Source organism: Penicillium chrysogenum (genome assembly GCF_028827035.1).
Source record: "Penicillium chrysogenum strain IBT 35668 chromosome Unknown utg000004l_segment0_segment0, whole genome shotgun sequence".
Taxonomy (NCBI): domain Eukaryota; kingdom Fungi; phylum Ascomycota; class Eurotiomycetes; order Eurotiales; family Aspergillaceae; genus Penicillium; species Penicillium chrysogenum.
In genome coordinates this window covers 723,506-749,075 of record NW_026622752.1, presented here as the reverse complement: position 1 = coordinate 749,075, position 25,570 = coordinate 723,506, and the positions used below count along the sequence as shown (strand labels likewise).

The 25,570-nt window shown below is 48.9% G+C and overlaps 10 protein-coding genes across 10 annotated transcripts; 5 read left to right on the top strand and 5 right to left on the bottom strand.

Annotated features, from left to right (window-relative positions):
* Nucleotides 1-999: 999 nt before the first annotated feature.
* Nucleotides 1,000-1,479, top strand: N7489_006206 (uncharacterized protein; the record flags this gene model as incomplete). Its single annotated transcript, XM_056711956.1, has 1 exon — nt 1,000-1,479. One exon carries the CDS (start codon nt 1,000-1,002, stop codon nt 1,477-1,479), a length of 480 nt encoding a protein of 159 aa, XP_056565671.1.
* A 1,224-nt stretch (nt 1,480-2,703) lies between these two features.
* N7489_006205 (J domain-containing protein) lies at nt 2,704-4,311 on the bottom strand (the record flags this gene model as incomplete). Its single annotated transcript, XM_056711955.1, has 1 exon — nt 2,704-4,311. The coding sequence occupies one exon, from the start codon at nt 4,309-4,311 to the stop codon at nt 2,704-2,706; it is 1,608 nt and encodes a 535-aa protein (XP_056565670.1).
* Nucleotides 4,312-7,672: 3,361 nt separating this feature from the next.
* Nucleotides 7,673-8,979, bottom strand: N7489_006204 (metallophosphatase domain-containing protein; the record flags this gene model as incomplete). The annotated part of the gene is made up of 2 exons (XM_056711954.1): nt 7,673-8,637; nt 8,784-8,979. The coding sequence occupies 2 exons, from the start codon at nt 8,977-8,979 to the stop codon at nt 7,673-7,675; spliced, it is 1,161 nt and encodes a 386-aa protein (XP_056565669.1).
* Nucleotides 8,980-9,746: 767 nt separating this feature from the next.
* N7489_006203 (60S ribosomal protein uL13) lies at nt 9,747-10,722 on the top strand (the record flags this gene model as incomplete). Its single annotated transcript, XM_056711953.1, has 4 exons — nt 9,747-9,767; nt 9,859-9,994; nt 10,200-10,512; nt 10,584-10,722. 4 exons carry the CDS (start codon nt 9,747-9,749, stop codon nt 10,720-10,722), a joined length of 609 nt encoding a protein of 202 aa, XP_056565668.1.
* Nucleotides 10,723-11,412: 690 nt separating this feature from the next.
* N7489_006202 (uncharacterized protein) lies at nt 11,413-12,624 on the bottom strand (the record flags this gene model as incomplete). Its single annotated transcript, XM_056711952.1, has 1 exon — nt 11,413-12,624. The coding sequence occupies one exon, from the start codon at nt 12,622-12,624 to the stop codon at nt 11,413-11,415; it is 1,212 nt and encodes a 403-aa protein (XP_056565667.1).
* A 1,075-nt stretch (nt 12,625-13,699) lies between these two features.
* Nucleotides 13,700-15,654, top strand: N7489_006201 (putative AMP-binding domain protein; the record flags this gene model as incomplete). The annotated part of the gene is made up of 5 exons (XM_056711951.1): nt 13,700-13,837; nt 13,899-14,094; nt 14,147-14,593; nt 14,662-15,291; nt 15,347-15,654. 5 exons carry the CDS (start codon nt 13,700-13,702, stop codon nt 15,652-15,654), a joined length of 1,719 nt encoding a protein of 572 aa, XP_056565666.1.
* A 726-nt stretch (nt 15,655-16,380) lies between these two features.
* On the top strand, nt 16,381-18,330 carry N7489_006200 (putative ubiquitin ligase complex F-box protein GRR1; the record flags this gene model as incomplete). Its single annotated transcript, XM_056711950.1, has 3 exons — nt 16,381-17,187; nt 17,245-17,928; nt 17,983-18,330. The coding sequence occupies 3 exons, from the start codon at nt 16,381-16,383 to the stop codon at nt 18,328-18,330; spliced, it is 1,839 nt and encodes a 612-aa protein (XP_056565665.1).
* Nucleotides 18,331-19,203: 873 nt separating this feature from the next.
* On the bottom strand, nt 19,204-20,890 carry N7489_006199 (uncharacterized protein; the record flags this gene model as incomplete). The annotated part of the gene is made up of 2 exons (XM_056711949.1): nt 19,204-20,487; nt 20,531-20,890. 2 exons carry the CDS (start codon nt 20,888-20,890, stop codon nt 19,204-19,206), a joined length of 1,644 nt encoding a protein of 547 aa, XP_056565664.1.
* A 941-nt stretch (nt 20,891-21,831) lies between these two features.
* N7489_006198 (kinase-like protein) lies at nt 21,832-22,815 on the bottom strand (the record flags this gene model as incomplete). The annotated part of the gene is made up of 2 exons (XM_056711948.1): nt 21,832-22,704; nt 22,759-22,815. The coding sequence occupies 2 exons, from the start codon at nt 22,813-22,815 to the stop codon at nt 21,832-21,834; spliced, it is 930 nt and encodes a 309-aa protein (XP_056565663.1).
* Nucleotides 22,816-23,688: 873 nt separating this feature from the next.
* On the top strand, nt 23,689-25,354 carry N7489_006197 (NAD-dependent succinate-semialdehyde dehydrogenase; the record flags this gene model as incomplete). The annotated part of the gene is made up of 4 exons (XM_056711947.1): nt 23,689-23,833; nt 23,884-24,060; nt 24,116-24,719; nt 24,769-25,354. The coding sequence occupies 4 exons, from the start codon at nt 23,689-23,691 to the stop codon at nt 25,352-25,354; spliced, it is 1,512 nt and encodes a 503-aa protein (XP_056565662.1).
* Between the last annotated feature and the right edge of the window lie 216 nt (nt 25,355-25,570).

Genomic DNA, 25,570 nt, shown 5'->3' with positions numbered 1-25,570 from the left:
TGGTCGTACCGATCAATTGACCCTCGAACATATGAATGCTCGTGCATAAGAATCTGTTGTCATCAATCACCCCCTGGGAACATAACAGGCTTACGAAAACTAACTTATAAGGGCGAAAAAAAAAGGAACTTGGCAGCTGTGGGGTTCGAACCCACGACACTTTCGTGACCAGAATTCAGAATTCTCTTAAGTCTGGCGCCTATTGATTTTGTTAGTCTAATTGATTCTGGTTTGGCAGAACTATGGGCGGTCTAACCTTAACCACTCGGCCAAACTGCCGAATCGCAGTTATTTTGTGTCCGATATGGAATACAAAAGGGAGGAGTCCATAATTCTTTTCTGTGCTCAATCTCCACATATTTATACGATGGCATCATTTGTTCTTCAGAATATTGGTTGAACAGTCGAAAGTGCATCTTGGCAGGGCCTGTACACCGACGGCATGATTGTACTAGGCTCGGTGTCGCTTCCGGACTGGACAGGAGCGCTACGAGTAGCGACGTTATCCATGTCCTCACACGAGCGATGATGCCTGGCAGAATTAAACTTTGAAGTTGTTATGTAACAGCTGACTCAGCAGCGGGAGGCGGGGCCTACCTCCAGGGCTAGTTTGAGTAGCACCCTAGTAGCTTCTTGCTGCCATAGACGCGGAGACATCCGCAGTCCGTAAAGCGCTCTGTGTAGCATCCAGCATTGGTCTGATGCTTCAAATCCGGGAGGACAGCGAGTATAAACCTTATCCTGCAATACAGGTATATTTGCAAGCTCTATGGCGGCCCCATTAACTGGAAAGCTTCCAAACAGAAGACTGTCACTACGTCTACCACTGAAGCAGAGCTTTTAGCTCTATCCGAAGCCGGAAAAGCAGTCCAATGGTGGCGCCGAGTCCTCGAGTCCCTGCGCCAATGACTGTGGCCGCTGTGACCGCGACTATGTTTGCTACGACTACAACAACATGCCATCTCCACTCCCCCGGCTGGTATCTGCTACCGTGGGTTTATGGGCCAATTTGAGCACTTCTTCCCCATTGAGAACTTGACCGAAGCTGGCAAGGGTTACTTCAACTACGCCCTGTGCCAGTCTGATCGTATGAGGCCTTACCAACTTGATAATCCTATCGAGGAAGGCCTGCGCGGGGGTTATTTGAGTGACGATGTTACGGTCAACCTGCTGGCTAACGCAAGTGGTATTTTCGCCACACTGGAGTACTCCTGGATTCCGAGCTACAACAACTACACCCTTCAGTGGTTCTACCAAGACCTTTTGGAAGGCATCTTTCTCGTATTCGGTGAAAAATACAATGTTCGCCCTCACTGGAATAAGATGTTATTCAACGACGGGACTTACGCTTCGAATATCTACCCTAAGATCAACAGCTGGCTCGATATTCAGGAGCAGATGGACCCGCACTGCCAGTTTGTTAATGATTTCCTGGCTGAGTCCCTTGGAACTGAGCGATGCATGTCCCTCTTCCAATAGCATCTCAAGAGCTTTCAGACATATGGGATCTTCACGCCATAACGGACGAATATAGAGGTCTATTTGCCATGAGCAAGGTTAAGTTCTATTTTGGCCTTGGATTCTGCTGGGGCCTTTTTTTCTCTTTTCTCTCTTATATTACCCTTGCTAGAGTGATGAGCTTAGACATAGAATTCGATGTAGAATTCCACTCTAAGTTAGCTCTTGTCTATCAAATTAGAGCGCGCAGCGGCTACGAGGGTTAGTTCTAGATGGCTCTGCTGCATTTTGGATGTCAAACGAGTGTAGGTACAGGCTACATGTGACAGGAGACCAGGACGTGAGATGAAAGAAGAATCTTGCCAAGCTGTTCGGGTTCTTTCTTCGGTTGCACGAAAGATCCCACTTCTATGGATTACAGCACTATAGCGATGTGCCGGGCTGAGCAGTGGTATTTTACTGTGAGAGTAGGGAGTTTGAACTGATTTCAAATGACTGTATAACAGGTCAGTATTTGCAGTCTTCTAAACAATTCCAGTGTTGAACTGAACAACTTCATAAGTACAACAGTCTATTCTTAGAAAATCCAACTACCATACACAAACTTATGAGGCTTTCTCCGCCACTTTCCGTGGCCCAATTTCCAGCCCAACCCAACCCAACATCTCCGTCTTACAAGTCGGAATAAAAGGAAAAGTAAGAAACCAATAAAGAAAAGAAAAACCAATAAAGGTTCAAGGTTATGGCATATCATATCGTATGAAAAAGCGTAATTCGTTAATTGGATTTCTCCAATAAAGTAGTCCACGGGGTATCTAGGAAGAGCCCGGGAGCAACAACGTATAGAGAGTGGAAAATGAAACAACGGAAGAACGGGAGAAAGAAAAAATGTACTCATCAGACAAAGACAATTTCATACGCCACAAGTGCAGGATTTTGAGGCACAGATGCAACACACCATCCTCACCCATACCCGCCCTAATGCGCCTTGACAAAGGTACACCCGTCCACCTGGGCAGGCCTCTCATCCTGACTGCGCAGGGATAAGCAGACCAGGCGACACGAATGGGAATCGAAGTTCCCCCCCAAAGAATTCCATCATTTGGTGGAACGACGCATATGCGAAAAGCGGAGAATTGGAAACGCCCCGACTCCTTGATAAGATTGAAGATTGAAAAAAATAGATAATGTTTAAAAAACTGTAGGCGTGATTTGTCGTGATCATGTTTCATGGGTGTGGTTGAATTAATAGGCAGACTGGCGTCTCCCCACAGCAGGAGGACGATATTCTTCATCGTAGTAATAGTCGCGTCTCGGCGAGTAACTGACATCTTCTGGCTTGTATGTCCGGCCGTATTTAACGTTCCCTTTCGGAGCAGTAGTGATGTATTCGACCGGATGGGTTCGAGAAGAAGGGCGCGCAGACCGAGTCTCAACCCGAGGCGCGGCTTCGGTGTAGGCTTGGAAGGTACTGCTTCTCTTGGGCACCTGTCGTGTAGAGGGTACGCGATCCCGGTCGGGGGACCTCGCCGAGCGGTACTTTGACGACTTCGGTTCTACGACGACGTGGTCTGCCTCCTGGACGACCGTGTAGAGGGTCTTGGGAGAGGTGCCCCTCGGGAGCATTTCAGGGGTACCGGGACTGGAGTAGCCGGAGTCGTTGCGATCGCGCATTTTGGAAGTTCGCGATGGCAGTGGCTCGTGGGCCATTTCGTAGAGTGTTGAGTCGCGGCTCTCCCGCTTCTGGCGGAAGCCAGAGCTGGTTGCGGCACGGGTGTTGAGGAACGAAGGGCGGAGAGGCACCTTGATACCCGGGGAGGTTGCGGAGGGTTGCATCTTGGGTGGCTTGACCTCGTAGGCTCGGGGCGACTCTAAGTGCTCGTAGGATCTGTCGCGCGACGAAGAACGACGACGGGTGCGGGTGGACCGTCCCGCGGATCGCGAAGTGGACGACTCTGGTTCCGCCGAGTCGTGACCATGGTACTGTCGTGGGGACTTGGACTTCCGGGTTTTGGATGCGATATAATCCTCTGCATTGAAGTACTGACTCTCGATCTTGGATTGCCAGTGATCGGAGACATCGTCATCTTCGTCGTAGCGGCGTTCACGGCGACGAGAGGATTCTGATGGTCGGGATCGTGAATCACGCTCACGCTCTCGGCGGGGAGTTGAAGTTCGTTTGTGAGCGTAGCGGGGGACACTGGAATCAGATGCATCGTCGGATTCTGCACAGACATCGAAAGTACTGTCGTACTTTGCCTCGGCCTGTCGCTGTCGTCGTCGCTCCTGATCGCGGGTCTTTGCGCGGTCGGAATGTGTCGCCTTGGCCGTCTCCCGCTTTTCCTTCGCTTGGTGATATGTACTCGTCGGTGCTCGAGCCTTCTTCTTCTCCTCTGTCGGTTTCGACTTTGAGCGCACGCCAAACTCTTCAAATTTGCGGGACATGGTGCGTGGTTCGTCCGTGAATCGCATTGCTTCCTCAAAGAAGACTTCCATCGGGACTCTCTCCTCCACGATGTGGCCATTGCGGAATTCGCGATTGGTGGATCCGTTCCCTCGTGAAGTGTTGTACGCGGACTCTGTTCGTCTGCGTTCCAGTAGTTCACGCTTCAGTTCGGCTATCTTGACTTTTTGGTCATGTTTAGTCCGTCGGACATCATCTGAGAGAAGTTCATAGGCTTGTTGGACTTTCTGGAATTCATCTTGGGCGGCAATCCGCTGCGACTCATCTTGGATCTTGTCCGGATGGCACTTGAGAACCCGCTTTCGATGGGCGGCCCTGATTTCAGGGATAGTGGCCTCCTTGGCGACACCAAGTACTGCGTATGGGTCTATATCTGGTGGTGTGGACATTGTAGACAATGTTTGTTTTCAATGCCCTAGATTGAATGGGGATGAAAAGAAGATAAAAGGAAGAGAGGGGAAAGAGGCGGTGGAGATATGGAATGTCAACAACCTGTTGACGTAGCAAAGATTCCACACCGATCCAGAATGAACTGGAGATGATTTGCAATGCAGGAAGAAATAAAGGGAATTGTCGACAATATGGCCTTGCCATCAGAATCCAACCAAAGAGAGGGAAAAAGGGAACAACAAGACGATGGGACAATGAATCAGCTGTCAGAGTGTCTACTCTCAGTCCGAGCCAACCGAATAAGTAATGTCAGGGGCAAATGACTGCGCCACAAAGAAGATGTGGAATTTATTGTAATAATAAGACATAGAGAGTCACATAGACATAGAAAGAGTATAGATATCAAGGACAAAGATGCCCAATCTAATATCCATCATCCATCCCTACTCCATATATCCTTTCTAGTACTCCGTAATCACTAAAATCATTCTCTTTTCTCACTTTCACCGGTCTTATTGGCCTGAGCACTTCATCCGATTTGTTGAAATTCCTGCCAATCAAGCCTCGCCTGAATATTTGGCCTCTCCAGTGGGGCGATCAATAACACGAGGGCCCAAAGGGATCGGGTTGCCCCCTCTCTTGAAATCGTCATGACGCTAATCTTTCCTTCTTCTTCTCGATTCAGTTTCTCCTGCATAACCCCCAACTTTCCTCGAGTGGCTGCGGGCTTTTGGCTTTTAGGTTCAGTCGCCTCACTAATTTCGCTTTATTCGCTTTATTTTATTTTATTTTTATTTTTATTTTTATTTTTATTTTTATTTTCATTTATTCATTAATTTTGTCGCCTGTCCAAGCCACACTCCCCAGCCAGTCATATCCCACTGGCTTGTTTAACCTGGAACATCTAATTGGGTGTTTAATATACGTGGTATCTCTACTCCGTATGCGGAGTACATTTCACAAAGTAAAGAAAACCAGCCCTGGAGTGCCTGACTTGTCCCATGGTAAGGTCCCCCGCCTTCCCGAAAGGTTCCGTGGGCCTTAAAATCTCCTCTGAAGAACATTGGAATGTGCATGGTTTCTATATATAGTTATCAGATTACCACTCAATAATATTTCATTCTCACCAATTCAATGGGAATGCAGCTCTGTAATATTATGGCTGAAAATCTCTCGGAACATAAAGTACACTGTTCAGGCATGGATTCACACCCAATAGCTTCCTAAGCTAAAACAGCTCGCACTGCTGGCATTTGTCCCACACCGGCCCCATTATACAACGTGTCTTTGCTAAACACCCCACCCGAGACTACCATCTTCCAACCATTAATCTGTACTTTGTAGACTCTCTTGATGAAACGACGTTGTGCTCCCGTACTCCTTCTGTCTCGGATAGTCCGGCCTATCCATTGGTTCCAAGTCATCTGGACCCGGTACTGCGGTCCGCGCGGCGCAGTAATTTATCCAGACCGATGCTGAATAGAGCTGCGTGTGCCAGCCCGGATCATGACGAGTCTATTGGAAAAAGCGCAAATGCCGAGCGAGTTAACGCCGTGTCAGCAATACCATTTTATTATCTTACTACTCTGTATTACTAACTATTGCTATTGCCTGGATAGTCTCGATTTTGCTAAGACTGCCAGTTATCTTGCTATTCTGTGTTAAGGTGTCCTATGTCTTAGCGCAAGAATGGCCTACGATCCATTCAAATGTCCGCCTCAATTATCATACCTCTATAGCAATTACTCTTTCATCTCCCTGACTCCGTCACTTGACAGTTTCCTGTGTGATAGTGATTGTAGTAATACCTCTTCTCGGTCTGGGGTTGGTTGGTTCATTTCCCAGGCGATAATAGCACTAGATCACTCGCACTCTTTCCAACCCGACTGCGCCAGCCGAATCCATAATCCTCCGATCCCATCAGTTGTGCTCGTCAGGTCACACAATGCCTCCCTCTGAAACACAGGGTTGTAACCTTATACGCTTAAATCGTGATCTACAGCTACCCCTCTTCCCTGACAGTCACGCAACCCCGCTAGGACTGGGCTCGGGTGAATTCATAATTGGACATTGGCAGCCTAGAGGATGAAAGGTGTGTCTGTTAGTATAATAGTGACACCGAAAATCCGGAGTAGGCTAGGTTGCCATGTAAAACAAGTTACAGCTATGTTGTAGCGATCTCTGAAGTCCGCATACTCAAATGCACCATATAGCCCATGGCTGGCTCAAAGCAGTTGTCGGTTTGCTACCCGGGAAACAGGAATGCAATGCAATGCAGGTTGCCTGCAATAATGATGTCGAGTATTACCCTCATGCAATAACACTCTCTACTATTACGGAGTACATAGTACTTATGTTGTACAGAGTACAGAGTAAGGTGGCCAGACCTCTCCGGTCGGTCACTAAACGCCTTCTAGAAAGGAGTGCGCCGGGCTAAGCAGCAATCCTTGCGAGAAGCATGTGCTTCCCACGAGGGTGGTGTGAGCAAATGTGAATGTGTTCCAGTCCCAAATCCCTGCTGAAGAACCGATCACAAACGCAAGCTCCCAACCTCCCATAATTAATACATGATCAGCCATGCATGGTCACATCGGGTATGGAGGAGATGGCGGGAAGAGCCATTTATTGGTTGGCTCAGAGGTTTGTGCTCTTTACGGCCGAGAATTCGGCCACTGGCAGGTCGTTTGGAAGCGCTGCACTTTCTGGAAGTTTTGAGTTTGGGGAGATCCCCGTTGCAGATGACTTGTGTACATCTTACTGGGAACTTACGGTGATGGGAATCAAGAAATCGAGTTGTGATATCACAGGCGCGTGTGGCTTGATGTGATTGCGATCGGTCAGATGGGTTTGTACATTGCATGCGGGGTATACTCCGGACATGAGACAAGAGGGGTAGTCCGGTGTTTGTGCTGTTTGAGAGGAGGGGAGTAAATTGTGGTAATTTCTTATTATCTTCTTTCTATTAATCTGGTGAATATTAGAATCTGTTACAGGTATCCATTTAGTATATAGTATGGAGCTTATGCTCGAGTTGCATTGACTCCGGGGCTGTCCGACGGGTTCAACTACCACCCCCGGGGCCAATGCGGCGCACAGTTCAAGAAATGATGTAAGAGCACGGAGTAGACAGTCTGACAACACCAGGATCGTGCATCAAGTCACTAGCCGACCAATGTGAGAAAATCATTAAGCATCAAGGCATCCAACCACGGGTGTCAAGAGGGCCAAAGCCCACAAGGTGACTGTATGTCCCAGGGAGAAGGTAAAATCTGACATCAAGCCGCCATGCACGGCCAAAGCAAAGGAAGGGTTGCCGCTACGATCGATGGGGCCGGATGAAATGCAATATCCACAAGCTACTTAGATCCATGGAGAAACACATTCACCCGTTCGCGACCGCGTGGTTCTGCCACACGGGAAGTTCAAGATCGACCACAATCGGCGAATTGAACCGTTTGCCCCCTGGTGCGGCCAGCTAGTGGACATGATAGCGGCGTTGGCAATGCAGGTCTCCTTTCTTAGTGTTTGCAAGGCATAATCAAAACCACGGCTATTGGGGCCAGGGCTACCCGCCCCCAGGGACGGATGAGTGCTCGGCGAGTTTCGTTGACTTGCCTTTTCAGGAACCCCAGCAGATGACTCTGACCCTGGTGAGGCTGATGAGATTGGTTGAGTCTCTGTCAGATCATGCTGCCTTGGCCTAGGATGTGAAAATCCCTCGTTGTCTAGTCGTTTATCCCGTTTGCCAGTCAAATCGACCAGGCTCTGTTTCTTGCTGCCCATGGGTGGCAGAACGCCCCGAGTGACATGGTCAACTGAATCAGATTCTGGCCCTGTTTCTGTTTCTATCTCTGTGTTGATAAGATTGCCTCGCCAGCGAACTCGTTCGTACCCCCGTCCTTCATGCACATGGCCACAAACAGCTAAGTGCGGCCTGATGAGGCTCAATGCGCTGCGAAGCGCAGCGCACCCAACGAACATTCCATTCGGTTTCTGGTCGCAGTGAGATTGCGGTGGCGTATGCGTGACGACGATGTCCGTGTCGATTGGTATCTGAGTCCACAGCGCAGCAGCCTCATTTGATTCGTATCCGAATGCCCAATTTCCTGGGGACTGAGAGTACGGGGACCCAAAGACTTTAAATACTGTGTTTGGTCCGTCCGCTCGCGTCAGGCGAATCAGGGCGGGCTCATGGCGAAGTAGAACGACCGAAGGCGACTCCATGATGAGATTTAGGCAGTGGTATGAATCTTCGAGGTGCTGGCCGTGGAACCTTGCTCCATGCTCTCTGTAGAATGCTTGGTCCAAGGTGACATCGTGATTGCCTGTTAAAAAGGTTAGGGGCTTTGTGTCGGCCTTTTCCCACTAATGAAATGGTGCATTTTGACGAGCAGTGAGATATCACTTCTATTAATGCCCAGGATAACTCAAATGTGAATCGGGCGCATGAACAACAAGTTGAAGGACTAACCACCAACTATGATTTTGATTTCAAAGTCGGCCTTGCATATCCAATCCATTGTCCTACGGAGCTCTTTTAGGCTTCCATTGTTTGTCAAGTCGCCGGCGTGGATCAGGACATCTCCTGCTGGTAGTTTGAAGCCCGCTTCGGAGGGCGTATATCCGTGTGTATCAGAGACGCAGACAAAACGCGTCTTTTGTCGCATGACCCGAGTAAAGAGAGAACCCTTGTCTCGAGTTGGGTTGATTGGTGTACGGTGGAATGACAGGCGAATAGGACGGGTGGGACGTCAGGCCCAGTGCGAAGTCTCGTTGGCCTTGGTTATTTCTGCAAGAAGGAAGTTCTTTTGGGGAAAAGAAAAACAATGGCCTCGGGGCTCGAGGTCTGCCGTGGATGGGTTCATGGATATATTAGTCATCGGACCCAATGTTTCCACCTGAAGTTGGCTAGATCATAGATCTGACAATCAAAGACGACGATAAGAAGACTTTCTTTACAACAAGAGGCAGGTTTGCATGGAATTGAAAAGGGATCTGTATTTTTATATGTTGGTTAATGTAAAGAGTCTGCAGCGAACATTGGAATTATACCAAAGGCTTCAACCCCCCCGTTCCTTCCAACTTCAAGATAATCAGTCGATCTTAGAATTCCCTTCTAGAACCTGGAGAGTACATCAGCCCTAAGCCAATGCCCTAACGGCACAAAGGAAAGAGAACCACTATGGCGCACAGTGAGAAATAAAAGTATTATGTAATACAATACTGAGCGGATCTGAGAGAGACAAACCACGTGACCTACATGGTCCATGATTGGTCAGGCTTAGGGCTGCGACCCTCGCCATTAACACAAAGTGAGCGGACCCTCGCTTAGCCCATTCTCATCGAGCCATCCGACTTCGTTGTGTGCGTCGACTTGACACCCACGACAACAACCGCCGACAACATCCATCCCACGGGACATTAGATCACCAGGATGTCCTCCTTCGAATCAGTGGTGCGTTTATACCCAACGACTTGAGTGCCGCCACTCTCGCCTCCAAAGTGTGCATATCGAATCTGTGGCTGACTTGAATTGTTGGAAATAGGTCGTCATCGACGGCAAAGGACACCTCCTCGGTCGTCTGGCCAGCACTGTCGCCAAGCAGCTGCTCAACGGTCAGAAGATCGTCGTTGTGAGATGTGAGGCCCTCAACATCTCCGGCGAGTTCTTCCGCGCGAAGCGTACGTTCAACCCCTTATCTCGAATATTTCTTTTGCGTTCTGTGTGATATTGGGGATTGTGTGAATCAGTGTGGAGGAAAGAAACGATCGACAACACCCGCGAATCGAAACCACTGGCGGTTCTTTTATGGCAGTTTGGCCAACTTTTGGAGGAAATGCAATACAACTTGGGTATCAGAAAGCTGACTCAAATTCCGCCGTACAGTCAAGTACCACGCCTACCTTCGCAAGATGACTCGTTTCAACCCTACCCGTGGTGGTCCCTTCCACTTCCGCGCTCCTTCCCGCATCCTCTACAAGGCCATCCGCGGTATGATTCCCCACAAGACCGCCCGTGGTGCCGCCGCCATGGAGCGCCTTAAGGTCTTCGAGGGTGTCCCCCCTCCCTACGACAAGAAGAAGCGTGTCGTTGTTCCCCAGGCTCTCCGTGTCCTGCGTCTCCGCCCCGGCCGCAAGTACTGCACCGTTGGCCGTCTCAGCCACGAGGTTGGCTGGAAGTACCAGGATGTTGTTTCTCGGTATGTACAACCTCTGATTTATGCCCCGTGTGGTTCGTTGGGCCAATCGACAAATCCTAACATTTTTATAGTCTCGAGGAGCGCAGAAAGGTCAAGAGCAAGGCTTACTACGAGCGCAAGAAGGCCGCTCGCCGTGTCCTTGCCAAGGCCGAGCAGGGAGCGAACGTGGACAGCAAGACCAAGACCCAGCTTGCTCAGTATGGCTACTAGATACCTTTAGCGCGGCTGGTTGTTGTGTCGAGCGATGGTTCTGGGATGGAATCGTGAACGGTTTTCTTTCAGCGAATTTGAACGGCAAGCCGACCGACCTTTTTCTGCGGCCCAGTTCCCTAGCGCATGAATACCACTGTCTGTGACGCACATGACGACTCGGGGACTGGGGTCTTCGGAATTTTCAAAAGTCGAAAAAAACGGAGTCGATTGGGATGAAAGGTTCAAAATAGCTGGCCGTTGACTCGCGCCGTGGCGGTTTAATCCAAAGAAACAATTTTCAAGAGTTCAACATGATTCTTATGATCAAAAAATACTTTGACCTATACCTCTTTTTACTTGGTACCCTGTAAAGTACGGCTATTCAAACTATTAGCCTGCCCATATCTTGCCTGCATCTATCCCCGCATTGCCCTGAGTAGATCTGTTACATATCACTTATATTATAAGCAGTGATAACATGGTTTGACCCAATCCGCTCGAATCTCATGTTATTTCTTGCTCCGTGCTACAGTAGGGTTGGATTCAGTTATACCTCCACACTCTTACGACTTGGATATGATCCCCACAGACCGCTACTTAGAACAGTGTATGTATTCTATAATACGATGAGACATTCATGTATTTTACATGAAACTCCTATACCGACGTTACCCGACAATCGTCTCACGAGGGCACAATCTACATACTCTAATAGTCGTCGCCCGTCGACCCATAGAGATGTGCCCCTCGTTCAAGTACCTCGATTTCGTCGCCAACTTCTATATATAACCCTGCTCCCTGCTCTTCGGCGCTCTTCAAGCTCCCATCCTCAGGAACACAATGCATGCCTAGGTAGCCGAGTGCCGCTTTGTTTCCCGTCTCGACCGTGCGGTACTGCACCAAGGTTGTGCTTGGCTGTGCCTTGCCTCTTTTTCTACCAGGAGGAGGGGTATCCGCGTCAAAGCTTCCAGTCTCCGGGTTGACGTTAGGCATTGTGCATCGAGATGTGCGACAAACAACAGAAAGTGCAGGCGCAACACTAGCTCGTTGTTGCGTACCGTTACTCTTTGGCAGGATGCGGTAGCGTTTCCATGTCTCTTCTTCATATGCTGGAGCATTTATAATCCATATGTTCGCACGGAAACGAAGTGCATTCAGAGGCTGGTTTTCAGTGGGAAGGAGCGCGGACACAGCATGGACCGAGGATAAACTGTTGATGTTGACAGGCTGTTGATCCGTGTAGCCATGCAGGGCCGGCGAACCAATGTGCTCAAGTGGCGCAAGGTTCTTATCCGTACGGGTCAAGGTATCCGGAGTACATTTGAAAAGCGTGAGGATTTGGTCTGCCGGTATTCCCAAGAACTTCTTTAGCTTGGGCAAAGCTGCTGCAATGGATGGTATCCCGCCAATGTCGAGGCCCTTTGCATCACGACTGTGGATGCCGAATGTTTTCAACTTTGCCTGAGCGGCGGTAACATCGAGAGGGACAATAAAGGATAGCTGTGATGGTGCGGAAAGATTCCTTGTATGGAAAAATGTTTCAACCCGACTGGTCCAACTCGGTAGGTCTGGGTCTTCGAATGTCATGACCACACATCCCCCTGACTGCACGAGCGGGTCATGTAAATTGCTGTACTTGTGTGGAAGCCATAACTCTGTTTTGACCCGAGACATGACTGGATTCTTGCGCTGGCTGATGAATTTCCATTTTGAGGCCGCGGTATCGTCGCCGTTAACAGATTTCGTCGCAAATGCGAAGCATCTATCATACATAAAACCAGACTTGGTGAGCAAGGCCCGATCTACCTCAACAGGCCCGCAAGACTTGACAGGGTGAAGATATATTGCTTTGATGCGTGGTGCTCCATCAATCGCAGTCCCCGGTGGCAGACAGAATTTAGGATTATACTGGTCTGCCATGTTGCTGGTAGTTAAGCCGAGCTTTTGTAGGTGCCTTAACCTCCTGCGCGTTGCATGGATATTCCCAGACTGTATAACGACAGCCAAGAGGATACATAGCGGGAGTATGAGAACTATAGCACCACGAATAACAAGAGGACCATTCTGGGAAATTCGAAGCGATTGCAACAGATGGATGAGCATAACGAAGAAAATCTCGGGGATTTTAGTTTCTTAGAGCGTCTGTTGAAATCCGATATAGTGAAAGACTCGGTAAATGATGCGAGTGCTGAAACGAGGACTTCAATTTGTGGGTAAAAGGAAGCAAACTCGATATGAATATCGATGTTTCAAATTTGCAGAACACGCCTTTCCCGTTTCAGGAAGTTAACAGGAGGGGTCCACCTCATGACAAATGCGAATAAATGAGCTATCAACTTGGCTACATATCTCTCGGTAGGTATAGATAGTAAAATGGAAATAGAAAAAAAGCATCTTTGCCTACAAGACTTCTACTCTCACTGTAGAAGATAAGCATGATCTTCTGTATCGTAATCTGCGGGACAAGACTGAAGGGAAAGGACTGAAGTTCTGAAGTAGGAAGCTTTGCCATGCCGTTATAACTGAGCTTGTGTGAGCTCGAAAGACGGGCCCAGACTGGTGACATCTGAGTTGTGTGTGTATGGCAGTTACCTGTAAATTACATCAGCTACAAGATTGTCCACTATTATAAAATACATAAGCTAGTACTATTCAAGTGTGGAGGTATAACTGACTTGTACCAACCACAACAGACCAGTCCATGACAATCCATTGAAGCGAGCACAGTAGATCAGGGAATTCCTGAAAATTGAGGCCACACCCACTCCCTTAGTCCGGATACCCCAGAAACTCATACCCGACAATCCCCCGCTTGTGATTGGCATAGCCTAGGTTAACCGCTTTGGTACCAATCTCCCCGCATTTTCCCCAACTTGGAGTAATTCCTCTATTTCATCTCTATAATAATCTTTTACCCTGCATAAGTTCTACCATTACCTCTTCGTTCCTCGACATTGACATACACTTTATTTGCAATCTACAACCCGGGTGTAGTATGTCTGGTTCAAAGTCTCGGTTGTCTGGGCTCCTTGGCCATTTCACAGGCTCAACACCGCCGGTTGAACACCGTGTTAATACTCATACGCTATCCCCAACTTTCTTTCTTCCGCGTGCTGCTGCCGTTGAGCCCAATGTAAGCTCTCTGCAAGTGGTTCTTAGGTAGTGCTTCAATGGTCTAACGAAAAATTACACAGGCTGAGGCGATCTATCATGTAACCGCCAACAACAAAATCCTTCGTAGGAGCTATGGCGAGACTGCAGACCGAGCGAGGGGTATGGCTTACTACCTCAAAAAACATGGGCTCAGCAGAGTGGGGATACTCTGCCCGAATACCCCAGCCTTCCTCGAGTCAATTTTCGGAATCGCCGCAGCTGGCGCTGTTAATATCGGTATCCTATCGTCTTTTGAAGAGCGATATCCATTGAGCTAACATATTTGCAGCTGTCAATTATCGTCTGAAACAAGAAGACATTGCTTATATATTTGACCATGGTGATGCGGAAGTGATCATCGTCGACGAGGAATATGTTCCACTTCTGGAGCACTATCGATCCCAACACCCCCGCATTCCTATTATAGTAGACACCGACACTGATGCGACGGAGGGTGAGCTGACGGGCCCCTTTGACGAGGCTGTTTTGGAAGGCCTCAGACACGACATCGATACAGGTTCTCGGGGCTGGGAAGGACTCGAAAGCCAAGCTGCCGATGAAGAATCCACAATTGCATTGGCATATACCAGTGGGACTACAGCCCGTCCTAAGGGTGTTGAGTTCAGTCATCGGGGCTGCTATCTGGCAACATTGGGAAACGTCATTGAAACTGGTCTGAACTACCACCGCGGACGTGCCCGTTATCTGTGGACGCTACCCATGTTCCACGCTATGGGTTCGTGCATCTTCTTCGCTTGAGTGATGTGGAATCAACCTGCATAACTAACATATGTATTTATATAGGCTGGACATTTCCATGGGCAGTGACAGCCGTTCGCGGAACTCATTATTGCCTACGCAAGATAGACTACCCCGAAATCTGGAGGCTGCTGAAAGAGGAGCATATCACCCACTTCAATGCTGCACCGACTGTGAACACCTTGCTCTGTAACGCGAAAGAAGCAGAGAGGCTGCCCGAGCCTGTTCGCGTCACGGTGGCAGCAAGCCCGCCCACACCACTTCTCTTCGAACAAATGACCGACCTAAACTTGCACCCTGTACATGTTTATGGAATGACGGAGACATACGGCCCAATCACCAAGGGCTACCATTTGCCAGAATGGGACGAGCTCCCTCTTAAGGACAAATACCAGAGGATGGCTCGCCAAGGCCACGGCTTTATTACAAGTCTCCCAGCTCGGGTCATTAAGACCGAAGTGCCTGCAGGGACCATCACAGATGTTCGCAAGGATGGCCAGGAGATTGGCGAGATTGTTTTTGTTGGAAATATCTGTGCCCGGGGATACTACAAGGACCCCGAGGCGACTCGGAAATTATTTGCAGGAGGTGTGTTGCACTCTGGGGACTTGGCTGTCTGGCATCCCGACGGTGCAATTCAGATTCTTGATCGTGCAAAGGATATCATCATCAGTGGTATGTGTGGCGAGCGGCTCAACTGTCAAGGGACCAAATTGCTAACAATGATTAGGCGGCGAAAACATCTCCTCCGTTGCACTGGAGTCTATGCTAGTTATGCATCCTGATATTTTGGAGGCTGGTGTCGTTGCTGTTCCTGACTCCCACTGGGGCGAACGACCTAAAGCCTTTGTTACAGTGAAGGAAGGCAAGAGCCTACAAGGCTCAGACTTGATAGACTGGGCTCGAAATACTAGCGGAATCAGCAAGTTCATGATTCCACGAGAAGTGGAAGTGGTTACTGAACTACCTAAGACCAGCACTGGCAAAATCCGGAAGAACATCCTACGTGACTGGGTGAAGGGTCCGAGAGAAGCTTAGACAAAGACAACCACTGAGATGGATACATTTCTAAATAGATTTGAATACATGTGGGAGAGATTCTGGAAGAAAGCAGGGCTTCCCTACATTCCAATGAGGTCAGATGTCCGGTGTTTCCGCATTGAGTAGATCGATTGTAGATCAAGCACGCGGCCACATCAAGCGACCTTGAATACTTCTAGTCTTCACTACATGGTTTAAGAGGCCACTCCATTCTCATTTTCTTTTATTAGAAGGGTTCACATCCAAGTTTCATAAGCAAAAGGGCTATACAATCTACAGACCATCTCCCATCTTATCAAACGATAAGCCCGTGCTTGGCACTGACTCCGCAGCACTGTGAAACCCGGCCCCATTGCCTCATCCCCCTCCATTGCCGCTTTTATCCCTTCACATTTACTTGCATTGATTTTCCTGGTTACGCATTTGCATCTGACCCAAGGGGTGCTTGGGGTCATGATCTAGATTAGATCGACTTCACTCTGAACGATCTGCCCTTGTCTACCTCTCGCTTGCCATCCAAATACGCGCCGCGAAACCACGCTTACATCCCTCGTGCACCCACCTTACTGCAGATATTTCCCGAAAATTACGCTCATCTACCAGTCTTCAGACGGAAAAAAAAAGTCTTAGGACTGTTGACTGCTCAGAGACTGGCTACATCTGTGGACCGGACTTGCCTGTTCCAGTCTCACATGCACCGCCCATGCAACGTTTCCTGAAGTTATGAGATTTCAACCTTACCGACACCCGAAAAATATATTGAAGCGAACTTCGAAAAGCGAACCTACCCCGACGAGGATGCATCGGCTACGAGAAGCCGGTCGGTGCCCAAGTGCAGCCCCTTCGGAAACCTCTGGATCGACGTCACCCGAACGTGCCGCCGATGATGATACCGATTTCTTCATGGCCCAGGCCAACGACTCGCAATCCTCCATCGGTGTCGCCAATTTCCGCGATTCCCGTCTGTCAAGTGAACCGTCCGAGCCACTGCCGCCGATCGGCCGCCTCCCACCGGAGATCCTGATTGCGATCTTCTCGAAATTGGCTGCGCCCTTAGACATGCTCAATTCCATGCTGGTGTGTCGTGGATGGGCTGCGAACTCGGTAGGGATACTGTGGCATCGGCCGACTTGCAATACCTGGGCCAATGTGAGAAGCGTGACTACATCGTTGGGAAAGCCGGACAGTCTGTTCAACTACGCAGACCTTATCAAGAGACTGAATTTATCCGCCCTGTCAGATGATGTCAGCGATGGAACTATCCTCTCTTTCAACCAGTGCAAGCGGATCGAGCGGCTGACATTGACAAGCTGCAAGAACTTGACGGATAAGGGCGTGTCGGACTTGGTGGAGGGGAACCGGCATCTGCAGGCGCTGGATGTTTCAGACTTGCGACACCTTACAGACCACACCCTTGCCACGGTGTCCAGGGACTGTCCCCGTCTGCAAGGCCTGAACATCACGGGATGTTCAAAAGTCACCGACGACGCTTTGCTTATTGTATCGCAAAAGTGTCGTCAAATCAAAAGGGTATGTGGATTATATGCGGGGATTTTAAGTGGACCCCGAGCGCTAATTGTATAATAGTTGAAACTCAACGGAGTTTCCAATGTATCAGACCGGGCCATCCAGTCCTTTGCCGAGAACTGCCCGTCTATACTGGAAATCGACTTGCATGATTGCAAACTCGTCACTAGCGCATCGGTGACTCCGTTGCTCACCACACTACGGCATCTCCGAGAACTGCGGCTTGCGCACTGTACTGAACTTGACGACACTGCATTCCTGTCTCTACCTCCTCAAGTGACCTTTGACAGCCTCCGCATCCTCGATCTCACCGCATGCGAGAACGTCAGAGATGACTCAGTGGAGCGAATCGTGCGTGCAGCTCCTCGTTTACGGAATCTGGTACTGGCCAAATGCCGCTTTATCACAGATCGATCTGTGATGGCCATTTGCAGGCTAGGAAAGAACCTTCACTATGTGCACCTGGGTCATTGTTCGAACATCACAGACTCGGCCGTGATCAGCCTGGTCAAGTCCTGCAACCGCATTCGATACATCGACTTGGCCTGCTGTAACCTCCTAACGGACCGTAGTGTACAGCAATTGGCAACCTTACCGAAGCTCCGAAGAATCGGGCTAGTCAAATGTCAGGCTATCACCGATCAGAGTATATTAGCGTTGGCACGGCCGAGGATAGGCCACCATCCTTCCGTCAGCAGTCTTGAGCGTGTTCACCTGAGCTATTGTGTTCAGTTGAGGATGAAGGTGAGTTTCGAAGGGTTCTGATGTACCAATATCAGTACTGACATTACGGCTTAGGGTATTCATGCTTTGCTGAACAGCTGCCCGCGCCTGACTCATTTGAGTTTGACCGGCGTCCAAGAGTTCCTGCGAGAAAACCTCACTGCATTCTGCCGAGAAGCCCCCCCGGAGTTTACGCAACAACAACGGGATGTCTTCTGTGTGTTCAGCGGTGATGGTGTCAATCGACTGCGGGATCACTTGAACCGACATGAACCGCAATTCCAAGAAGAAGCCGAAGCCACGATGTACGATGACGACGAAGAACTGGACGAAGATGAAGGCCAGATGACTGGGCTGATGAACGCAACTGTCATCAACGACGGAGACGATGATTATATCGACGTTGGGCCTTTGAATACTTGATACGATACCCCCTTTCTTTGCAGTCGAAAATAAGCCCAGGCCCTCGCATTTCTTCCTTTTATTCAATTCCCTGTTTTCTTTTATCCGCGATCCCTAGCTGGATCAAACAGGCAGACATATTTCTACCCATATGAGCAAAGATCACCTATCCTTCATTCTGTCTTATTGTTTGGAAATGCATTAGTACGTTAGCGATTACGGACTTGGATTATTTTTTTGTCAATGTGTAACCGCATAGAATTTAAGCAATTCTCATTTCTTTCATTTATTATTCCCCAGTTCAACGACTGCAGTTGTGTTAGTGTAGCAGACTTGCGCAGCAGATCTGCATATGTAGTAGTATATACCGGGCGGCTATTCTCAGACAGCATGTGGGATTCCCTCGGGATGAATCCATTTTCGCCTGGTCTACCGACTTTGAATATACCCGATATAACTGACCCCTCCACATTCGATATCGGAGTTACTACGGATACGGTCAATCCGCGATCAACTCTGGAGATATCCAGGGCGAGAGACCTTGTCCTCACGCGACTCAGTAGCCTCCAACAGACGCTGCCTCATCGACGAATGGACGGAACGCTACAATTTGTGATAGCCATATGGGAGGAATATGATAGCCGGAAGGCAGATAGTTCCAGCATTGTCCATTGGTTGGATGTGATGCGCGAAAAAGGCCTAGTAATAACGTTGTGGTAGATTTTGCTGAACCATCGGTGTCTAATTGAGGAGCCCGGGAGCCTTTTGACCTTGAAATATCTTCCTTAGGATGCTAAATTAACTAGAGGGTGTCTGCCAATGAACTAATTAAACGCGGTCGTGCTGTATGGTTCGGATTTTCCTGAATATAGCGACCAATATCCAATTCGAAGTCTAGTGCCCAACCGCAATTGGCTTTTCTTGGGTCTTCATCCTCTCTTCGATGATGTCTTTGCGCTCCTTTCGAAGTTGCCTGGCATAGTCGACTCCAAAGCCATGTTCGAATACCTCCTTCACCTCTTCTAGAACAAGGCCCGAGACCTCGGGGTAGAAGAAGTAAATCCAGATGTACCCGAGACCACAAATAGCAGCGAAGAATCCAAATGCACCAGAGGTGGTCCACGCCTTCATCATGGAAAGGAATGTGCTGGAAATGATAACGTTCGCTCCCCAGTTGGAGCAGGTCAGCCACATGGTTCCCATTGCACGCACCTCGAGAGGGAAGAAGTCGGTGCTCATCCATGCGGTGTTGCCAACGGACACGCCGTAGAATACTACAAACCAGATAATGAAGACCAGCACTGCAATTGCTGCTGGGGAAATTCCGGTGGTTGTCACTTCCATTGTTTCCATGTCGATGGGAATCCAGCGGAAAGCGACTGCGATAGCAACCATCCCCACAGACATTCCCCACACAGTCGAAAGGAGGAGCTTCCTGCGGCCCATCCCGTCGATGACCATCATGTTGACAAATGTCATGATGAAGTTGGTGCCCGCCACCACAAGACCGACGGCAGTGGGATTGTCAAAACCGACCAGGGAGAATAGTGTTGCAGAGTAGTACATCAGAGCGTTGAAACCAGACAGCTGGGATATAACCATCAGACCGCAGGCGCTGACCAGCGCGCGCAGGTTACTCGGGACAGTGTGTAGCTTCTTGATCTTCGAGAATCGAGACCCGCTCTCGTTGATCTCGCGGGCCTGGTCGCACGCCGTACAGATAGACAGAAGTACCGCGTCGATTTGGTCTTCGGTGGCCTTGGCGTAGATCTTGCGAAGCACGGCTCGAGCCTCGTCGCGACGTCCATTGTAAGCCAGATGACGTGGTGACTCGGGGCAGAAGGGCATGAGCACGCCGAGAACAACAGCAGGCACACCCCCCAGCCCGACCATGTATCGCCATCCATGGGGAACGCTGGCAAACGCCGCCCCAATAGCATAGGAGATGACCTGCCCTCCAGTGATGGACATGTTGTTCAACCCAATGAGCTTTCCACGAGCCTTGGCTGGGGCAATCTCTGCAACATATAATGGCAAGACCATAGCACCACAGCCAACACCGAATCCAATGACAAGTCGGCCAATTGCCATTTGAACGATCGTATAGGCGGCGGCCTGGAGGACGGCGCCGGCGATGAAGAGGACGCAGCCGAGATAAATGGCCATTTTGCGACCGAACTAAAACTTAGCACTCATATATATACCGACTGGGTTGTCTTACTCTGTCTGCGGTGTTACCGGCGAAGATGGCACCGATGAAGGCGCCTCCCGAACATAATGAGGTAATCATCTCTTTCTCGCTGCTCGTAGCAGGCCTGCCGTCCAGAGAGTCTCCCAGAACCACCAGGACACCGGAGATAATACCAGTATCGTACCCGAACAGCAGACCCGCCATGGAGGCCGTCAATGCTGCGAGCCAGACGAACCAACTGACAGGTAGGTTGTCAATGCTGGTGGCAATGTTATCGATACTGGCATCGATCTTCTCGATATGGGCGCTTTCCAAATCATCTTTCGTCTCAGGTTCGGGGTTCGCTATCTTGGTGTCATTGTCATCTTTCTTGGAATTGAGTGGCCACATAGTGAGGCAAAGTAGGAACAACCAAAATCACAATGCAAGAGTTGGACTTGAGTTAGTATCCATAGTAGACATCTTCAGCTAGATTTATAGTATTTATTGTAAGGTGCATACCTCAGTCTACCCCAGATCCCTGTAATCTGGGGAAATCCCCGCATGCAGATCGCACCAACCATCTTTGACGCCACGGACCCAAAGTGCTCGATTCCGAGTTTGGGGCCGTGCCCGGCAATAGGGGTTGCTTGTTTCGGCGACAAGGGGAAAATGGTTTCCTCGTCCCAAGACCGTCTAACAATCCATTTCGCAAATTGTCGCCAATCAGACATCATTCCTGTCGTTTTTACTTTCCCCAAGCATCTTGTCGTTAATAGGTACCTCGGATTTACCGTCCGGTGAGCCAATCACAGCCAGTCACAGCCAGTCAGAACCAGCCTATATCCCTTTGGGATCGGGATCGGCTCATCTATCATGGGTCGGTAGCAGTAGCCTGCAGTCTAAGCCATCGTCGCCGGGCCGGACCCTCCCCTTACGACATGTCCTATTGGATTGATCGCGCGATTGGCGGCAATTTGATTTCATGTTATTCAATAACCCGCATCTCGGCGACATAAAACGCCCTATATGATGAAACGCCTGCCAGGTATACATGCACATTCGAGCAACATCACTTTTGATCCATATATTGATTGCTTTCTAAAACCAGAGGAAGCAACAGTTGCTTGACCTTTTATATCCTTGCTCTTTTGAAACAAAGAAATGGTTTGTTTAGGTGCTGAGTTATAGGATCTCATGTACTACTAGGAAATCCGCTGTCAACTACTTTGGCGCCAAGATCTCCCACCAGACCTTTCCGGTCGTCGTTATTTCGCATGCCATCAAAATGTCGTGAGCTACGACAGTGTTGATCTGAGCGAAATTCCTGGCAGCGGAGAGGTACAAAAACATTACATGGTATTTCGTGATCGTAGATAGAAATCGAGCGCGTCCGCTGCTGTTGCAAATTGCCCTCTCCAGCAACCTAGTATGACATCTCCACGTTGATAGCATGTGACATCTGGAAACTGCTGCCTCTTGTATCGCTCTTCAATCTCAAAATCGATCACCTTATGTTGTCGCTGGATCTGTGCCTTTATAGACTTAGGATCATCGGATGCAGCCACATTCAATTCGCTATACGGAGCCTTGCCCGCGACCAATTCATAAAGTGTAGATCCCAAAGCAAAAATATCAGTAGACTCTGTGTTCGGAAGTTCGTAATCACGAGGTAGGCAGTGCGATGCTTTCTCGTAACCTAGTGCTGGGTGGCCAGCGCACTGAGAAGAATTGAAATCACCTAAGCGAAGATCGAGGTTATCGTCGACAAAAAATTGCCGTATCGCTAAGTCCGAGTGAATAACGCTAAAAGAGTGAATGACAACAACAGCTTCCAAAATCTGCTGGAACCATTTTAACTGAAGTTCAGAAGTAATAGAATTTTTCTGACAATAGCTAGTAAGGTCACCGTGTCGATAAAATTTAATATCGACGAATTTGACCCGGTCACCGCGGTCACTGCGGTCACTGCCTCTCGATAAACACTCGGCAATTCGTGGATGAACGCCAATAGTGTTATATATCATAGCTTCGCGAATGGTTGGTTGTAAATATTCTTCGCTCTCACTGCGGGGTACTTTTCTAACGGTTTTTCCGTCTATAAGATAGACCTTTGCAAAGATACCAATCATCAAGAGCTGCTGATCGCTTTGGCGTTCTGTAACGGCTCGTTCCGTAACGGCTCGTTCTGTAATGACTGTATCCCGGATAGATAAGCAGTCGCCCTAAGAAAAAGTCATTAGAGGCAAAAAAAGATAGCGGTTGTCCTTCTCACTTACATGAACCTGTTGTTCCTCATCCCCTTGGATAGTTTCCCTCCCGACTGGAGATAACATCGAGTGGATGGGCCGAACAGCCCAGGCCACGAATTCTGAGATCGTTGAACTGAACTGCCAAATCTATGGCCATATAAACCGATGCAATAGGTTTCGCATGCTGGGTAGTGATGTTAAGGAAGCAAAAATCAATCAGAAAAAGAAATCGAATCCCCCAGGAGTTTGATACACGTGATGTATCACATGACTGACGAGAGGGTTGTTGACTCAGGTGAGTCAACAACCCTGGGCCGTGCTCGCTTTATTTCCAAGGTTAGTATCAAGCAATTCTCATTTCTTTCATTTATTCGTCATTCTAGCCCTTGGACTTTCGTATAAGCATGTCTGATTGGGGTGGGGCCGCTCTATAAAGGCCCTCCGAGGCTGCTCACTGTCCTGAGTACTTCACCCCACACATATAAGTTTCCTGCTTTGCAAATCACATGTGTAGGTGCATATAATAATGCTAAAAGCAACCCTGTGTCAACATTCAATTGAACCGCAAGATCGACAATGTGAATTAGTTGCTCCCCCGAACTCGACATCGGGGGGCCAGGTTGCTTGTGCAGATCTTTTCTATACGCGTATCCGTGTTCGGCCTACCTTGCCAAGACCGAGATGATATTGCTCCTTTTTATAAAAAACAAGGTGAGCAACAACACTCCAGAGTGTGGGCGTCATGCCTTAACTCTGAAATCTATAACGACAATTACGCAGCCCAATTCCCGGGGAAGGGCTTCCCGGAAGGAGCCCGTGTCAGTCTCCGGGAGTGATATTCCGGAGGAAATTACATAGTACATAGCATATATAATGTTAACAATGTTATTGCCCGGTGTATATCCGGTAACGAATATTCTCTTCACTCCAATTGCGCCTACAGATATCATCCCTACAATGTCTAGAGTCTCATTTCCACAAAAGTCGTCGGAGGCTGTTTCAAACAACGTCGCGACAGCCAAAGATTTGGAACTACTTGTTCAGGATCAGGCTTTTATTGATGGATGCTGGGTAAAAAGGAAGCAAACCTTCAATGTATATGGTTCGTCTCTAACAATCACTGTATATGAAACTCAGCTCATTATTCACTAGAGCCATCCACGGCACAGGTTCTCGGGACTGTAGCAGACTGTGATTTGAATGACATTCAGTCGGCCATCGAAAGTGCAAATGTGGCCCAGAAGAACTTTTACTCTTCAACTACAGCTGCGCAACGTGGGAATCTATTGCGTAAATGGCACGATTTGGTCATGCAAAACATTGAAGACCGTAAGGATCTTCCTAGTTCCAAGGCTCCGCTTTCACCTCTAACAGCTGTCTTTAGTCGGAAGAATTCTATGTCTAGAAAATGGCAAGACTATCAATGAGGCCAAAGGCGAAATAGCCTATGCGGCGAGCTTCATTGCTTGGTTTGCCGAAGAAGCAACGCGCTCGTATGGAGACACAATCCCATCATCGACACCGAACACCATTGTAATGACCGAGAAAGAGCCAGTTGGTGTCTGCGGAATCATTACTCCATGGAACTTCCCAGCAGCCATGATCACTCGCAAGGTTGCCCCAGCTCTGGCTGCTGGGTGTGCCGTGGTTATCAAGCCACCAAGTGAGACGCCATTTACTTGTCTCGCTCTCACAAAGCTAGCTTTGAAGGCGGAAATTCCTGGTAAGGCCATCCAGGTCTGCCCTACGAAGAATAGGCAGGTGGCCTCAGAGCTCGCCACACACCCTCTCGTTCGCAAAATTAGCTTCACTGGATCTACCAATGTGGGCAAGAATCTTGCCATACTAGCAGCTGGCACCCTTAAAAGGATTAGTCTCGAGCTAGGCGGCAATGCTCCTTTTATTGTCTTTGATGATGCCGATGTTGATCTTGCCGTCGAAGGAGCCATGATGTCCAAATTCCGATGCTCGGGTCAGACTTGTGTGTGGTGAGTTTACTTCATACTCTTTGTTATACAAAACCTAACGATAGAATAGTGCCAACCGCCTCTATGTCCAAAGAGGAATCTTGGACAAGTTCACTCGGAGTCTGGTACAGAAGGTCTCTGAACTTCGCTTGGGACCCGGGATCGAAGACTCGTGCACGCAAGGCCCGCTGATTAATGCGTCCGCCGTCAACAAGGTTAAAAGCCACATTGAAGATGCTGTGTCAAAGGGTGCTTCCGTGGAAATTGGTGGCTCGGCGCCAGAAGCACCTGGATTCTTTATGCAGCCCACAGTCCTCTCTGGCGTAACAGTGGATATGTTAGTTGCTCGAGACGAGACATTTGGACCTCTGGCTCCGATATTCCCATTTGATACAGAGGAGGAAGTCCTACAACTGGCTAACAGCACCGAATTTGGCCTTGCTGGGTATATCTTTTCTGGCAACGTGGCGCGTGTTATGCGTGTTGCAAGAAAGCTTGAAATTGGCATGTGTGGTGTCAATACGGGAAAGATCAGTGCAGCTGAATCGCCTTTCGGGGGCGTCAAAGAGAGTGGCTATGGTCTAGAAGGAAGTAAATATGGAATGGCTGAGTATCAGACTATCAAAACAATTACTCTGGGGAACCTTCACATGTAATGTGAAGCCCACTACTTGATACAGTTACTTGAAAATGAAGACTTCGAATGAATCTCAGTCTCTTTCTTAATGTGTTAAAACAACTCCATTAGCTCGACAGTAATATCTGGAATAGCCTCATCAATTTATGCTTTACCCGATGTCTCTTTCGGTCACTGTTCCAGACAGTCAGGTCCGGGGTTATATTCCGGAAGTGTGATTATATCTCTGGAGTGA